The sequence below is a fragment of the Drosophila mojavensis genome, unplaced genomic scaffold (assembly GCF_018153725.1).
Source record: "Drosophila mojavensis isolate 15081-1352.22 unplaced genomic scaffold, ASM1815372v1 contig_136, whole genome shotgun sequence".
Taxonomy (NCBI): Eukaryota; Metazoa; Arthropoda; class Insecta; order Diptera; family Drosophilidae; genus Drosophila; species Drosophila mojavensis.
The window spans coordinates 14,271,891-14,289,088 of record NW_025318667.1 but is presented as its reverse complement, the minus strand read 5'-3'; the positions used below and the strand labels follow the sequence as shown (position 1 = coordinate 14,289,088).

General features: G+C 42.7%; 3 protein-coding genes across 6 annotated transcripts in view; 1 reads left to right on the top strand and 2 right to left on the bottom strand.

Moving 5' to 3' along the window:
* The window catches only part of LOC6583816 (flotillin-2), a 127,869-nt gene that overhangs the window by 40,406 nt on the left and 70,265 nt on the right, over positions 1 to 17,198 (top strand). The gene's annotated exons all lie outside the window — the stretch shown is intronic.
* Positions 4,926 to 7,300, bottom strand: LOC6583825 (glucose dehydrogenase [FAD, quinone]). Its single transcript, XM_032732094.2, has 2 exons — positions 7,184 to 7,300; positions 4,926 to 6,724 (listed from the first exon to the last, which is right to left on the bottom strand). Exons 1-2 carry the CDS (start codon positions 7,298 to 7,300, stop codon positions 5,000 to 5,002), a joined length of 1,842 nt encoding a protein of 613 aa, XP_032587985.1. The 3' UTR covers positions 4,926 to 4,999.
* On the bottom strand, positions 7,314 to 14,708 carry LOC116804460 (myb-like protein A). The gene is made up of 3 exons (XM_032732102.2): positions 13,785 to 14,708; positions 13,356 to 13,594; positions 7,314 to 8,147 (listed from the first exon to the last, which is right to left on the bottom strand). The coding sequence occupies exon 3, from the start codon at positions 8,121 to 8,123 to the stop codon at positions 7,314 to 7,316; it is 810 nt and encodes a 269-aa protein (XP_032587993.1). The 5' UTR covers positions 8,124 to 8,147; positions 13,356 to 13,594; positions 13,785 to 14,708.

Below are 17,198 nucleotides of genomic sequence, written 5' to 3'. Positions count from 1 at the left end.
CTGCTCGCATCAGCGCTGCTCTGCTCTGCTCTGCTCTTGTCTCGTGGTCTGCTCTGGCCCGGTATTACGGCAACCGCGTCCAATTAATGGCCAGTTAAGACAGCAAAGACTCTTGCTCTGGCTAAGGGCAGTTGCCAATCGCGGCTCGCTGCTCTGCGCGGCCTACGTGAGCCCAATCAAGTGCTGCGCCAGACACCTTCCACTTTGCCTCATAGCGTAAGCATTTCCATCGAACTGCTCAAAAAACAAAAAGAAAAAGTGTAAAAAAATTTGTTTTTTTTTGTTTTGTTTATTTTTTTATTTTTTTTTTTTTTTTGACAATGCTGCCTGCCAAGCGTTTCCCAGATGTCCCTCTGTCCCCTGCCGCCGCCGCACGACTGAATTGCAAATGAAATTACATGTCTCCGATATTCGTTGGGGCGGCACCCGCCCCGCTTCGAGTCGGTTCGGCTCTGCCTGGGGCTCTGCTTGCGGCGCTGCTTGGCGTTCGGCTTGGCTTCGGTTCGTTTTGAGTTGGATTCGGGCGGCATAATTGACCGAAATTAAGCAGACATTATTCAATTTGGTGCCGTATCTGAAGACAGCTGCTTTTGCCGGCTTCGCTGTTTAGACCAACCCCTCCTCCCCCTGCCCTCCCCCCCCACTCTCTTGTGTGTTTGACTGCATCGTCAAATGTGTTCGACATCACGTCGACACATAAACCCGACTTGCTGTCGTCCATTGCGGCATTTATGGGATAGTCATGGAGAGGAATTTCATATAGAGTAGTAACACATTTGCCAAGACATTCGACGGCCCCAGCTCGAGCACTACTCAATGCTGATTGGATCAAGCAAATTGAAGCCCAAAATAATACCCACTCGACCTGGCACTCGATGGCCCATTGGTAAATGATCTCCGTGCCGCTGTCAGCTCTCGTGTTTATAAATGAAAAATATCTGGTTTGGTGTATGGGTCTTATCTTGGTCATCTATAGGCCATAGCTATGTATAACTATCCGTAGAGTGGAATTTTATTCAAATTCAAAATGTAATAGATGACATAGAGATAATAACTCTGAGCCATATGTTGATTGATTGAGTCATATCTGTCTCTCTGCCTGTCTCTTACGTGTCGCATGCGGACTATAATTGGGCAACATTATGTATAATCGACTGGCCCCAATATATATATACATATGTGTTTCACTTAGTCAGATCAAAGCACGGCAACAATCAAGACCTCATATTTTAAAACTTAATTGATTAATCGAGATCGAATCTTATGAATATTGCATTTCTCACCATATTTTATAGCATTTATTGGTGTTTACACTCATTCCCGAAGTAAATGAGTATATTGGTTTTGTGTCATGTCCATCTTGCTGTTCTACCTTACCTCGTATTGTTCGTATTACAGTTGCCTTAAAGCAATAGCCTTAAAATTTAGGCGTGGCTATTCGGAAAATTCTATCTATGCTATCTTAAAAACGCTCTTCCTGACAGTGTTAGAGTCCTATAAATATACTTGTGTTGACATCTCAAAATACAAACTACAGTCGACTCGCGATAATTCGAAATGGAAAGGGGATTAGTATTTTTTTAATTTACACAGTAATTGAAATTATCGAGAATTATCGAAAAAAAAATTTTTTTTCAATTTATCGCGATTTTCGATTTAGCGGGGTACAAATTATTGAGACTCGATGGTATATAGATTTATTTACACCATTTAGGGGACTGCGCTTGGAATGATGTAATACCCTGTATTTATGTGTGATGCAAGATCTATCTCTCTCTCATCTTATACTGTATACCATATATATAATGTTAAAAAGCTTAACTAGCTGCAGACTCATTCCAAAAATATTGAACTGCTTATGGACTGTGAACGAGTATTATGCAGTCGGCACTACCCCACTGCAATATTCTTACTGATTATATCTTATCTTGAACAGTTTCAAAGTTGACTTTGACAGCTTTAACAATGGAAATCAGCCTAGTGCGCATCATAATGGCTCGCATTGTCAATTGGATTTAATAGTTTCTTGAAGAGATTTTCAGAAAGCTATTCAAGTTTCGCTTATATGCGCATAATTCGTCAGATTTGCTTATAATTGCTGCAAATGGATGTTGCAACTCGTTGTGTGTTAAGTCGTCTCTGAAATTGTGTTTACTTCAGCTACGTGTTGATCCTCACAAAAAACAGCGAGTGTGTGTGAGAGAGAGAGAGAGAAAGAGAGAGAGAGAAAACATGAAGATGCGTTCACCACGCCCCAAAGCACAACTTGCAACAGACGAGCGCAACTACCTGTCGGGCAGCCTCTTTCACAACAACAACAACAACACCAACAACAACAACAGTAGCAACAACAACAACAACAACTAAATGTGCCAATTAGTTTTGCGTTCCCTGTTTGCGTGTGTTGCATTGTTGTTGCCCCTCAGCCGATTAATGACCTAAATTCGCAGCCGCACTGACCACAGACACTTTTGACCACTTCGCACTGTGTGTCATCATCGTCATAATTATTATTTACCATCATTATCATCTGGCGTTTCTTCGTTACGAGCAGCGAGAGCTGTTTACTTTTCGATGTTTACTATTTCGCTTTGGCCGCTTTGGACCAACGTCTTTCGCATAACACTTTCCATTACATTTTCGGCTCACGTACGCCTCAACGTTATTTCTTCTTCTTTTTCTTTTACTACTACTGCTGCTTACTTTTTTTCTCGTTTCGTTTTGGCTAAACCACGCCCCGTCCCGCCCCGCCCCGTCCAGGCCCGGACCGGCCCTCGTTCGCCCTCAACTGCTGGCCAGAGGATGACTTGGCATTTCGCTTAAATCAAAGCAAATATTTACTTTGGGTCTTGGGCGGTTGTCTAAAGGGCATTATATAAGATGCGCCCTGGGTGGTTTACGACCAGCATAGCTTTACGCTATTTTACGTGCGTTGAGCCCGCAAATACCCTGTAATTACTCTTTCAAGTAAAGAAGTGACTTGAAAGGCAAACGGCAAGCCGCTTCAATTTAAATTCTTGCAGAGCCTTGAGTCTTATTGCCTGGCTTGCTGAGTCCCTGCAGCACATCTGATTGCTTATGAGGCCAACGGCAGGGTATCGGCTAGTCAGGCATACCCTGTTGCACAGCATTCTTTTTATGAGCGCAAGCAAATTGCAAATTGTAAATTATTTATTAGGCAACGAGAGTGTCAGGCCAAAAATTAGCGCTGCCTCTTGCAATTGAAATGGTTAATCAATTGGGCCATGCCCGAGCGTATTGATTGAGCGCATTAGCTAATCGCTGCTAGCTCGGCGAACTCAACTAACCGACATAACTGCCTGTTTTAACTGTTGTCGGTGTTATTTCCCCGGCTGACACCTATGAAATAAAACGTGAGCGCTGCCAAAAGTGTCGTCAAAGCGTTAGTTTTACTATCGTAACCTTGGCACAAATCGTTAGCAATAGGTGTGATAGAGATAGCTGAGAGAGGGAGAGAGTGAGAGAATGAGAGTGAGACAAAGGCGGGCGCTAGCGAGCAGGAAATACTTGATAGCCACACCCCAGCGGCGGGCGCGCGCAGCTAGTCACGGAAATCATTTTATGATTCATTTTGATTGCCAGTCAAGTTGGAGTAATTTGACATTTGGCCAGGCCAGGCCAGGCTAGGCCAGGCTTTTAATTTTCAGCCAAATGGCGGAAGCCAAAACCGTTAAAATGGCCAACGTCTCGTATACGTGACAGCTCCGAGCAATGACTGACTGCATCAGCTTGCAGCGGGAGTGTGGCTGTGCTGCAAGCTGCACTCGACTGGGTTGCTGCACTTGCTCACTACATAAACAGCAGCATACGTTCGGGTGAGAATCGTAAATTTTAATCAAAGCAGCAGAGGCAGCTCGATTAGTGAGTAATTATGATAGAAGAGGTTTATTTTAAGATGTTAAGAAATATGCGCTTTACTATGGCTGCGTATCTGCAGTAGTTGCGGTATAAAAAGTGTTGCATACTTTTGAGAGCACTGAAAATTAATATTGGGAACAAAATAAGCAGTGAAAGCTATTAAATTACAATTAAATAATATATAAACTGAGCGTAGTCTACATTAAAAAAATACTACTAAATATTGGCTTTCCATTACCATTGCGAATCATTTTCCATTAGTGAATCATTTTCTCGCTGCAATGCGGAAATACATAAAACCGGCGTTACAGGCGTTTAATAAAAAGTATTGCATACTTATGAGCGCAGAATGAAAATGCAATTGATACTGGTTTTTTGATTTTGTATATTTATTTTAAGCGCTGAATCTGTACAATGCAAGTTTAGTACCTTAACAACACAATTAGATATTTATATAGAACCTAACCTTCTGATGTATTCAGGAGGACTTACAAATATATATTTACAAGTATCCTTAAACTAAACTTATCTAATATTTTTGGCATTGATACTGGTGTTCAGCTAAAATGGAGATACAAAAAATACAAAAATAAATTAAATTATTTAAAATTCATTAAATTATTTTATTTAAGATTATGACGGTTTAGTTTACTCACTGCTATGTGACTTGCTCTGCGCACAATTTGCACCAGCTGCTGAGTTGGTTGCCAAAAAACTGCTGCATACTCTCAGGCGGCGGCATAAAATGTAAATGCAAAATTCAATTTGAAGAAGAAAAGTGTTTATTCGTTTCGAAGTGATATAATAATAATAATAATAATAATAATAATAATAATAATAATAATAATGATACAAAAAAAAAAAAAATATAGTGATATATGCATTAGCATTTAGTAATATCATAAAGCAATAAATACAAATAGTTATATAAATATTAAGCAGACAGATAATATAAAATAATTGCAATAATCAAATAACACTTAACACGTAACTAAACAAGGTGTTGTTTTGCAATAGCAACAACAATATAAAAAAAAGACAAATAGTTTATAGATTAATAATAATTAATTACACACATAGTTGACTAGTTGATTAAATTAATAGTAGGCATCGAGTGCTGCTAGCCGACGGCTGGTGCACGGCGTGCGCCCCAATCCTCTTTGATCATGTCCGATGCCTTCTCGCCGATCGCAATGACCGGCGCATTCGGATTGCCATTGACAATGGTCGGCATGATGCTGGCATCCACAACACGCAGCCCCGAGACGCCATAAACGCGCAGGCGGGGATCCACAACGGCAGTCACATCCCAGCTGGGACCCATGCGACAAGTGCCCGACGGATGGTAAATGGTGAATGTGAACTGCTTGATGCAGCAGGCCCAATACGCGTCCGATTGGAACTTCAGATGGCGGCAGCCGGGCAACGGTATGTTATGCAGCCGCGAGCCGAATCGCTGGAAGGCCTGCGTATTGGACACATTGATGGCCAGCTTGATGCCCTCGACCAGCACATTGATGTCCTGCTGGTGTGCAAAGTAGTTGGGTATCAGCTTGGGCGGCTGCTGCGGATTGCGCGAGTTCAAGCGCACCCAGCCGCTGCTCTTGGGCCGCAGCAGGAGCGGCAGTATGGACCAGGTCTCGCTGTGCTGAAGCGGCTTGTAGACGGTGTTGTAGAAGCCATCCCTTAGATTCAGTATCTTGCGTATCTGCTCGCCGCCATCGGAGTTAATGGAGCTGGGCAGAAAGTGAAACTGTACGTCTGGCCAGTCGACTGACGGATCCTGGTATTTGGTGTTCAAGAAGGCGACGCCCTCGACGCCCGAAAAGGTCATCGGACCGCGCTCCCTCAGTATGTACTCCATGGAGACGGGTATCGTCTGGAAGCGATTCCGTGTTACGGTCAGTGGTGCATCCACCACAAACGTGAGCCCGCCCAGGCCCACGTGATCCTGCATGTTGTTGCCCACCGGCAGATCTGATATAACGGGAATATTATGCTCCTGCAGATGTTCAGCTGGACCGATTCCGCTCAGCATCAACAGCTTTGGCGAATTGAGTGCTCCGGCACTGAGAATGACCTCGCGTCTGACAAACACCAGCTGTTTGCGTCCCCCTTTGATGTACTCCACGCCGATGGTGCGCTTGTCCTTGTCGATCAGCAGGCGCGTGGCCTCCGCATGGAGCAGCACGTCCAGATTCTTACGGAGCCGCACGGGGCGTATGAAGGCCTTGCCGGTGCTGCAGCGTGCACCGCGCCGTATGGTGCTCTGGGTGAGCATGAATCCCGTCTGCTTGGCGCCATTTATGTCCCGATTCTCGTAGCCCATCTCAATGCCCGCCTGCAGGAAGGCAATGGAGAGCGGCGTGCGCCAGGGCGCCTCCTGCACCGTCAAATAGCCGCCGGTCTCGTGGTAGGGCGTGGCCGCCAAATATGGATTACGCACGTCCTCCGATTTCAAAAAGTACTTGAGCATGGTATTGTAGTCCCAGCCGGGATTGCCCAGCGAAGCCCAGTGGTCGTAGTCGTTCCTGGAGCCGCGCACATAGACCATGGCATTCAGCACCGAGCTGCCGCCGAGCACCTTCCCGCGAGGCCAGAAGCAGCGATCGCCCTTCATGGCCTGGCAGTATTGGCGCGTCGACGAGGGCGTCGTCTGGTACTTCCAGTCCAGCTCGGTCAGCTGCAGATAGCCCGCCAGAGCGGGCACATCCGAGATCTCCGTCTCATCGCCGCCCGCCTCCAGCAACAGCACCGTCCAATTGCGCACCTCGCTCAAGCGATTGGCCACCACAGCGCCAGCTGAGCCACCGCCAATCACGACGAAATCATATTGGCGACGGATCTGAAAGGATGAGAGGTATGAGTATATGGCTCAAAGTCTAGGGGTAAATTCCTAATGTATTGTGATCTAGGAACGGTGCATATGGGATGGAAACATCTAGACTCGGGTACTGTCGAGCTCACTTTGGCGAGCTTCACAATTTCCTCACTGTATAAATCATTTCTCTGGTCTAGCTCAACTCACTTTCAGTCTTTTTCGCTTTATTAAGGGGTCACACGAATTTCTCTCTTATTTCTGTACAGTCAGCTTTCATTTTGAGTCGTTTTGGAGAAACAAACTTACTACCGCATTACCATATTTGTCCCGGCTTAGCAGACGGTGCCTGAGTACATACAATTATAAGTCAATCAATCATACCACTATTCCATTAATCATTGGTCTAGACCTCGCCTTAAGAAGTATCAACTTTCTAAGTACAGTTTTGGGATTAACTACAATACTTGAACACCCTCCACTTACGATTGATGGCTCCTGGACTTTGTTCTCGGGATCGATGCTTTGATAGCGATAAAAGTTCATGCCGATCGCCAGTAGCGGGATCATGCCAAGCAAAGACGTCATTGTGCCAAACGCCATGTTTCAGTAATTGTCAAATCCAAGGATCCTCGTGACAGTTTCCGCTCGTTGCGCAATGGGAGCTAACACTGGTGCGCTGCTTGATCGCTGGGTTCGAGTGTGGATAGCCGAAGCTGCCTGCGGGCGCACTGGCTGACAGAGTGGAACTGGCCGAGTCGCCTCCGCCAAGTATTTTGGGCGTATAGTTGCGTATGCCACCCGGCCGGGCTGACTTGAAGTGGGCGCGCGCCCGTTCGTCCTCCTCCAAGATGTCCAAGTAGGACTTGATATACAGGTGATGGCTCAGATAGTGCTTCTGCTTGTCCAGCGAACGGCTGGACTTGCTGGACAGCAGCGAGCTGGGGCAGCCGCTGCTGGAGCTCGCCGAGCTGCTGCTAATCGCCGACGAGGACAGCGATGAGAGCGATGAGCAGTGGCAGGAGGAGTTGTAGATGCCGCTGTCCGAGCTCTGAGAGCTGCTGCGCTGCAAGTACTTTCCGTTCAACTTGGCGTAATGGGAGTCGCTATCCAACGGCAGGCTGCTTCGGTTCGTAGCGCTGCCGGCCAGGATCTTGGTCCGCTCGTACGTCTGCTTCGTTAAATTGTACTTGTGCCGCAGTCTATAGTTGGCGTCGTAGTCGTCGGTACTGTTCGAGCTGGAGCTGCTAGACAGATGGCTGGCGGGCGTATAGATGGGATCCTTGTAGCTCTTGCGATGCGGCTGGCCACGCTTATGATTGAGGTTCAGATTGTGGTTGAGGTTATGGTTCTGGCGGTGGCTGTGGCTGTGGTTGTGGTTGTGGTTGTGGTGTTGCTGCTGCTGTTGCGATACCTCTTGGCCCATATTTCAACTGCAATATGGACAGAACTGTAAAGCAAACCGATATTTATTAGTGGATGGAACTATAAATAAAAACTTAACACTAATTGAGTAGAAGAATGATATATATGTATTTTATGGTGCCATGACCCTAAATCGTACATAAGCGTAGAGCCTTGAGTATCAAGAGAGGGTGCAAATACAGGAAAGTCCTTCAAAGCTTAATTTTTACTAGCCCAACATGAGATATGCGAAACAAAATAGATTAGTGTTGGCATGATAATAGAGCTCTGAGCACTAAGTGGGTAGAGGGACGATATAGCTATAAGGCTATCAGACTTATTATGATCAAATAAAGAAACTGCAGAGTCAAGGAAGCTTAGGGGAATAAACTGTTGCTGGCTGCATTGCTGTTGACCAAGCCAAGCCTATTTGACCTTATGATGCCTTAAGTAAGAGCTCTACTATAACAGCTGCTGCGTAAAGCTCAGATGATTGGGTATTTCCTTTATCATATCAATATGTTGAGGTCAGTTGCGAAGCACAAGCAGGCCACGCCCTAATCGAAGCTATAGATATGCGATATTGCGCTGGCTCTTAATTGGAAGATGTGCCCTAGTTGTGGCTGGTTATATCATCGTTATGTTTTTGGTTTTGTTTTTTTTTTTTTTGCTATCTACGTCTCATACGCTTATTCTGTGGCGCATCCAACACAGTCTGAGACTTCTTCTGTCACGTAACGAGAGCTCTGAACTAGTTAATTATTAACGGGCTCTGCGGTGCGGCGGAAACGATGACGTTTGTTTTGCAATCCAATTGGCCAATTGTTGACGTTCGTTCATTTGCATGGCTAGCATACAGACGCCACTATACGCGCTGCCAAACAAAAGACTTAGGCAACGAACTTGTTTACATTTTTCGCAAGCAAAACGAAAAAAAAAAACACAACCCAACTTGAATGCATGAAAAAAGGTTATCAAATCACAGATTGAAAAGCCAACCAAATTCGAATGATGTCAAAATGGCATCTCATTAAAGACATGCGCGATTGCCCCCAACTTGATATCACTCTCTCCCACTCTCCAACCTCCACCTCTCTCTCTCTCTCTCTCTCTCTCTCTCTCTCTCTCTGTCTGTCTCACTCTCCCCCTTTTTTCAGTCGCTCTCACGATTATGCGATGTGATGCGGTTCAAGTTTTTCAAGTTCAATGCCGCCAGGCGGAAAAGCGCAACTTTGCATTGCATTTTCTGGTTTCTTTCTGTTTTCATTATTACAATTTCGTATTTGTTTGTCTTTATTTTTGTATATTTGTTTTTTTTTTTTTTTTGCTACTTTTTTGCTGTTTTTTTCTTCTCTGTTTCAAGTGTTGTAAAATGCAATTTCGTTATTTGGTTTATTTGTCCGAATGTCATTTGCGGCCGTCTGTTCCGAGTGTCAGCTTTAATTGCTGTCCGTTAGATGCTGCTGCGGTTTTTCCAGTCTCTTCAACATGTTGTCGCGCTCGATTTAAACGATACCAGTGAAAGCCGAACCCCACACACTGTGAGAGGCAGACAGCGAAAGAGCGTGAGCGAGAGCGAGAGAGAGAGAGAGAGAGATAGTGAGGGAGAGGGAGAGCATGCGATTTGACTGCAATTGTAAATCGCAGCTTCCTGCTCCTGCAGCTAGTCAAAAGATTTGGCTTTACTTTTCGTTTATGATTTTTGGCACTCGGATTATCCAAAAACTTTTGTGAACGTTTGGCCGTTGTCGCGGTTCGTTTGTAACTGAGCCATAAGCCAAGCAAACTATTTCCAATTCAAAAGCGCCGTTCAAAAACCAAACGCAATAGCCGAAAAAAACTATATATAAAAAAAAAAAAAAAAAATATATATAGCTAAAAACAGCAAATGTCGAACTGTGAGCACAGTACAACATGTTAATTTATGCAACGCCCTTGGGACAGACCCCATTTGTGAATTGGGCCAACCCCAGCTACAGCAACAGCTGCAGCTTCATCTACATCTACATCTCCATCTCCATCTCCATCTCTATCTTCATCTCCATTTTCATCTTCATCTTCATCGTCATTTTCGACTTGAGCTTTATGTCGTTGGCCATTGTGATGCAAGCGCTGCTTTTTCCCATTTGTGGCTTTTCTCATTCATTGAATTGTTCGGCTCGGCTCTGGGCTTTACATCATATGACTCCATATGTATATAGAGCCCCCATACGCCCCTTCTTCCCAGCAGCGAGCTACAGCTATAGCTCCAGTTACCTGATGAGCTGCTGTCGATTGTTTGCTGTTGCTCTTGTTGCTTACGCAATTTACACATTGTTAGAAATACACTCTGACTCGGTCTCCGACTCTGACTCTGGCTCTGGCTCTGGCTCTCACATGGCCAGACGCTATAACAGTTGGGCCTATCTGTCAATTATGAGTTGACAGCTTTTAATTATGAGCGCGCTTAGTTTACGGCTCGTAATTGATGACATTTGGCTGTTTATTGTTGTTATTGTCTGTTTGCTGTCTCGATTTGGCTACGGCTTCCTTAGTGGGTCACACTGGGCCATCCAGCAGCGAGCTGCCAACAGCCAGCTGCCGACTGTCAACTGCAGGTCTTGACACTTTCTCACTTGAGTCACGCTTGCTGCGTATTAAAACACATAAACAAAAACAAAAATAAAAACGAAAAAAAAGAAATTAAGACGCATCACTAATTGCCCAGCTGTTTATTAGTTAGTTGGTCGCTTAGCAGCAGACGCCAAGTCCCGTTCGTATATCCGGATGCATTGGATAATGCTGCGGCACATTAGCCACGCGTCTCTATCGACAACAAAAGCTAATTGCCTGTTGCACTAATCATCGATAACAGCGGCGATAACATTTTATCTGTTGACTAGTTACGGTGAGCAGCGCAGCGGGGCGGAACGCCAAGCATTGAAGAAGTAACTGCTGTTCACGAAAGTTAATCGGTTATCGATACGCTCAGGATTACTAAGCAAAGCTGTCAAGGCTCATCAAGTGAATCATTCAAATCATCGTTCATTATTAACAGCCTAATACACTTAAGTCATTTACATATGAATACAAAGACAGATTTTTGTTGTAATCGATAACATTTTTACATGCATGCAGACATGAGTATGCAGTTATTTGATATGCTTTAATTTTATACTCATTCTTTATATTGAACCAGATTATCAAATAAATCTTGCTAATATTGAACAATAACTCTGAGCTATGCTATCGATAACAGCTTGTTTGTAAAGCTTTCTTTGTGTGCTTTTCACGTATAACCAGAACTTATTCTAATTGCTGGTATCGCTCACACACAATCGATAGCAGTAACGCTATAATTTCAAACAACAAATGTACAACTCTTCGAGTATATGTTATCGATAACATCAAGTTTGAGCCAAGCATTCAATCAGCTATTGCTGCACACAACTTTTCTTTGCCGCATCCAATTTTGGTGCGCCTCTGCGCCCAGCCATAAAATAGATAAATCTCTGGTGCAACATGTAATCGATAAAATCGAATCCATAAATTCAATGGTTTTTTCTCATGCGCCAGCCTTTTCCCCATTGCCCGAACATGCGACATGGGTGACTTGTTGTCGCCTTTGGCTTTTCCAGTTTTCCTGCTACGCCTTGGTCTAAATCCGCCAAGTTGGCTCTGAACTTGATTGCTGCCAATGCCAATCAAGTGGCGCCCGAGCAGGGACATTTATACATTATTTTTACTCATTTCTTTTTTCCGTTTTGTTGTTGTTGTATTTTTATATTTTGGAGCCGTTGCTATGTTTTGCGACGCGTTTGTGTTTATCGGCGTTTACTTTCCTTTCGGCTGGTTTTTGCGCTTAATCGTTTTATGCAGCAGTAGCCGCATGATCGACTATTTATAGCTTCGACGTGCACAAATTGATAATAATTTGCGCGCACAGGTGCGAGGCGGCAGCGACGATGGCAACGGCACGGCAACGGCAACGGCAACGGCGACGGTGGCGGCAGTCAGCCGAAAGGTAGAAAGTGTTAGCCGGCGGGCATGTTCGAGATGTGCAAAGGGAAGTCGATTTGGACTTCGGCTTGGGCTGTTGTTACTCAAAAATGGAATTACATAAGAACGCACTGAGCCGGCGTTCGAATGAGGCAAAGAACGTGTTAGGCAATGTGGAAGTGGAACGAAGTGAAAAAAATGGAACGTGAATAGCACGAGAGAATTCACAAAAGAAATAAAATAAACTGAAATGAATGGGAGTTTCGAGAAATATAGTTACCTATGATATTGATAAGAAACTTGAATGAAATATTTTCCAATTAAAAATAAAAAGAAGAGTAAAGTTATTGAAATCGCTATCGATAAATAAAAAAAATATTATATACTACATAAAATTGAAATATGAGAAATAGTATTAGAAATAAGAGAAGTATATTTATACAAATTGGCAAGGCCAAGCAGTCTAACGAAAGTAATTCACGAATGAAATACAATTGAAGAGAAGGAAATACCAATTATTTTAAAAAGGGAGTTGAAGCATTAGACATGTGAAATGAACACAACTTTTCAGGAAGTAATACAATTTGAAATGAAAAACATAATGAAATAATGAGATATAGTCATAATGTAAAGAGCATCGTCTAAATGAAGACCTATCAGTAAATATGGACAAGTGCTGAGGAATGAAATGAAATACAAAACACAAGATAAAGGAAGGAAAATTGATGATTACTAATTTTAATAGAATGTTGATGGTATACAAATTATTAGATATATAGAAAGATAGATTGATTGATGGATAGATGGATGCTTGATGGATAGATTGAATGGATAGACAGATTGATAAATAGATAGATGATAGATATATATAAAAAGAGAGAGAGAGAGATAGATAGTTGATGATAGACGGATAGATATATACATGAAAGATATATAATTATATAGATAGATAAATAGGTAGCCTCGTAGCTATACCTGTTTATAATTATGAACATTTAATGATTTGTATGCAAGTCCCATAGAAATCATATGGAAATGGCCAATAAAATGCATTTGCAATGATATTTAAACGTGTTTCGGCATTCCGTATCGGAAACGCTATCAGAAATTGAATTAAGAGCCATAGTAAAGATTACATAAGCGAATTGCAAGCGTTGCGCGCTTTCCAAAAAGTGAAAATTAGGACAAGTAAATCAAGTGCGCGGATAGCTTGTGTGCATAGTGTGTGTGTGTGTGTGTGTGCGTGTGATTAGTATAAGTAACTTTGTCAACGTACCTCCGCTTGTTGTCGCTGTCTTTGTTGTTGCTGCTGCAACTGCAACTGCAACTGTTGCTGCTGCGGCTCTGTTGCCTCGTCTGCAGTTACCACAAACGCAACCGCTTGCCACTTTCCATTGTCTTACACATTTTATACACTCATGTATATAAATATATATAAATATATGTATAAATATATATCTTTGGGTATTTATATCTCTATATCTTTCTTCACTTTTCTTACTTAGCGTGCAACGTCTTAACAAAAAAAAAAAACGAAAAAAATTAAAAAAAAAAAAAAACAACAATAAATAAAAACTGAAAACACAAAGCAAAACGTATCGGTCGGATATACGGCGCAAAGTTCACTCGATTCCTATGTACAACACGCGTGGTTGTAGCTGATTTATATATGATCTTCTTTTGCTTGAACTTGTATTTTATTTACTCTTTATATAATTGTTGACAGTCACGACGGTAGTTGGCGACGGCAGCGAGCACTCACTGTACGATACGCACGCCACGGGCTCGTCTTGTTCAATGAGCAAATCGTTGGAGCGCAGTCCACACTCGAGCTCCCCTCCCAAACCAAAAAAAAAAAAAAAACAGAAAAAAGCAAAAACAAAACCAAACCAAAATCACGAAAAGCTCTTCACTTTGAGCTTTGACCATTGCGGCTGCACTTTCGTTTTCATTCGTATTCGTCGGCGTCCGGCCCCTCGGCTGCTCCTTCGCCATCATCTTCGTCTCTGTCTGTGCTCTTCGGCTACGTGCGCTGTCCAACGTCTGAGCTGGTTTTCTTTCTATCTCTTGCTCTTTCTCTCCTTCTTTCTATCTGCTTAGCTTTTGCTGCAGCTCGAAGCTTTCTGCTCGAAAGCTTTTGCAGCTCGAGTTGCCCATTTGATTGATATTATTATAGATCAGCTTGCTTCAGTTTATATTAGCCAAAACATTTTGATACACTTCCCGATCGAAGATCGCGAATTCTATCATAGCAGCACGACTCACTGAGTGAATTTCATTCAATTCAACTTTTCCCCCGTTTCCATTTGACTTTTGCTTATGTACCTTTAAGTGGGGCTCATGTTAAACACGTTTGCGATTTCTTAGTGAAATTTAATGTGAAACCTCACTAAATACCCTTTATACATGCATGTGTATGTACATATATGTATAGTCATATACCCTATACCATGCTTAGCTTGCTTTTATGGCACCTCATTTATTTTTATTATTTTTGTTGCGACCTCATCCACAGTTTTATAGAGTGTAAAAGATGCCCATATGATGTGCCATAGCCAGAAGAGCATCTCTTTAAATGGATATACTTAATAATAAACTCATACTCTTATCTATATCTGTATCTGTCTTTCTCTTTCTCTCGCTCTCTTTCTGCTTCTCTCTCTCTCTCTCTTGCTCACCCTGTGTCTCGCTATCTCTCTCTTTCTCTCTCTCTCTTTCTCTCTCTCTCTCTCTCTCTCTCTCTCTCCCTCATTGTTCTGAATAGTCCAGCAAAAGCTACTCTTTCTTGCTCTCAAGTATTTCCCTCTTCCTGTATTTTCTTCTCACTGTCTTTCTACTCACCATCTTGCCCTTTCACTCCCACCCACTTACACTCTGCCTGTCTCTCTCAAGCCCAGCTTGAATACATTTCTCGAAGTTCACGTGCCGAGTGCAATGTCTTTCAGCTGTAACGTTGAATGACCCCCCACAGACTCAGAGCAAAACCCACACGATGTTTTCGCATGGTGGTAAACCCACTCTGCACCGCTGTTCACAATTTCAGCTGCTGCTCCACACTGTCAGCGCACAGTTGGCCTCTTCACTCATTCATTCATTTGTTCATTCATTAACTCACTCAAGTGGCTTGAAACGTCACGACGCGTCTTTCGTTTCGGTTGCCATTCGTGAACTCTATTCGCCGTTTGCCGGCTGTGGAGCAGCTGCGGCCTGGTTGAACCACAAAGCCACCATTGAACTCTGCGCACTACAACTCCTCGAGTTAAATGGAGTCAAATATATTTTACCTCGCCGCTTCCGGCAGGTCCCAGCCACCGGCGAGCTGCTCCGCTTGGCCAACAGAGTTGACATTGAATCTGTTGTAGTCTTTTTTGCGTTTGTTTTTTTTGCGGTTTTTCTTTGCTGAGTTTGGCAACTTTCGTTTCGCTTAATTTTCGGGGTCCAAAGACCCAGCCAGCTGGAGGCAGCATAAATATTTATGCGTTGCACTTGAGAGCATTCCTGACAGCGGCCGCCAAAGTAAGCCGCCCCTCGCCTGATCTGTCCATCCCCCGTCCCTGGCGTCCAGCTCTGGCATTGGATTTATGGCCGCTTTCCGCGACCCGACTCGTTGGGATGGATTCGAGGAGCCCGAATAATCATAGCGGCCATAATCGAAATAATGATACCGAATCTAAATACAAACTAATAATATATAATATTGTTTAGGAAGTGAAGCACGAATTAGATTTATCAAATCTGAATAATTTTAATAATTTGATTAAATTTATAATATTCTGCTTTTCTATATGTGTGTAATATAAATATATATTAAATGAAACGCAAAGACAGAAAGGAAAAACAAAAATAAACAAGACATTTTTTAACTGACATCGAACCGATATACCCCTTCAGTCATTCGCAAACAGCGTATAGAAAAGTGCTCTGTAATTATATTTCATTTTGTTAACAAAATCATCGAACAACCTGGGCCAGCACACACAATGCATTATTCAATAGACAAATGTATCATTGTTCAAGCATCGTTAATTTTTTTTAATCAGCCCAGCCCCTAACGGCCTAACAGCTCGGCCCCGTCTCCAAAGACCTCCTGCGTAAAGCCTAATTACAATCATCTTCGAAAAGAGTTCGTAATTGCAATTGAATTCGCTTTGAAATTCCATTTAACGCTTCCCCGGCGCATCTAATTGGACAACGCATTGGGTAAACTTATTTCTTAGTTGGGTTTTATTTTTTAATTCCAGCTAATTTACGCACCCATTGTTTGTAAAATAAGGAAAATTATACGTATTACTTGGGCTATTATTGCTGTCCAGGTTGCGTAACACCTACCTCGGGCAATAATTTCAAAAACTATTCGGAAATTCGGCGCTGCGTTTCCGCTTTTCCAAAATGGTAGGCCCAAAATTTAACCTGCTAGAAGTTTCCTTTTTCCTTTATTAATATCTTTCAATTAATTTTCGATAAAAAAAAAAACGGCAGCCCGCATTCCATCACTGTCAAGTCCGATATATATCGTTCCATACCATTCGTCAGTTTTTGACATTAATATCTTTGTGCAGCTGTATTTTTCGATAAGTATCACATTTACAAATGAAACACGTTTCGCGTAATAGTCTTCAAACGTGTATTTGATAGACGTGACGTGATGTTTCAGGTGACGACAAGGCGGATTTATATTGGGAGCTTCTTTGACATGTAGATAACCGGAACAGTGGATTTAATTTCTTACTGTATTGGCTTACTATTAATCCATCAATCAATCCCTTTATGCTAAACTGTTTGTTCCTCCGCTAAATTATATAATCGCTTGTCTTTATAAATAGTTTTTATAGTTGATTGTTTCGGTTGGTAGTTTCGTTGGAGATATTTGTAAATTCTTCAATCTTCGTAGGCAGCCTGCGTGACATTTGAAATTTGTTTGCAAATAAAACAAATTGACTATTAAAGTCGATTGAATTATATTCAATAGAAAATCGGAAACTATTTCAAGTCACAGAGAAATAATTCTTAAGAAAAACGGTTGTTTCTTTCGATTTTTGGTTCGATAATTTGTAGTTTGCCCAAGATTCGGTATAACAACCACTCCGTGATTCGGATTAAGTGAGAAAACTAGTTTAAT

Coding starts and splice junctions, on each gene's coding strand:
- LOC6583825 (XM_032732094.2), bottom strand. CDS start 7,300: ATGGCGTTTGGCACAATGACGTCTTTGCTTGGCATGATCCCGCTACTG. Junction 6,725..7,183: donor AAGTCCAGGAGCCATCAATC/GTAAGTGGAGGG, acceptor TCATCCTTTCAG/ATCCGTCGCCAATATGATTT.
- LOC116804460 (XM_032732102.2), bottom strand. CDS start 8,123: ATGGGCCAAGAGGTATCGCAACAGCAGCAGCAACACCACAACCACAAC.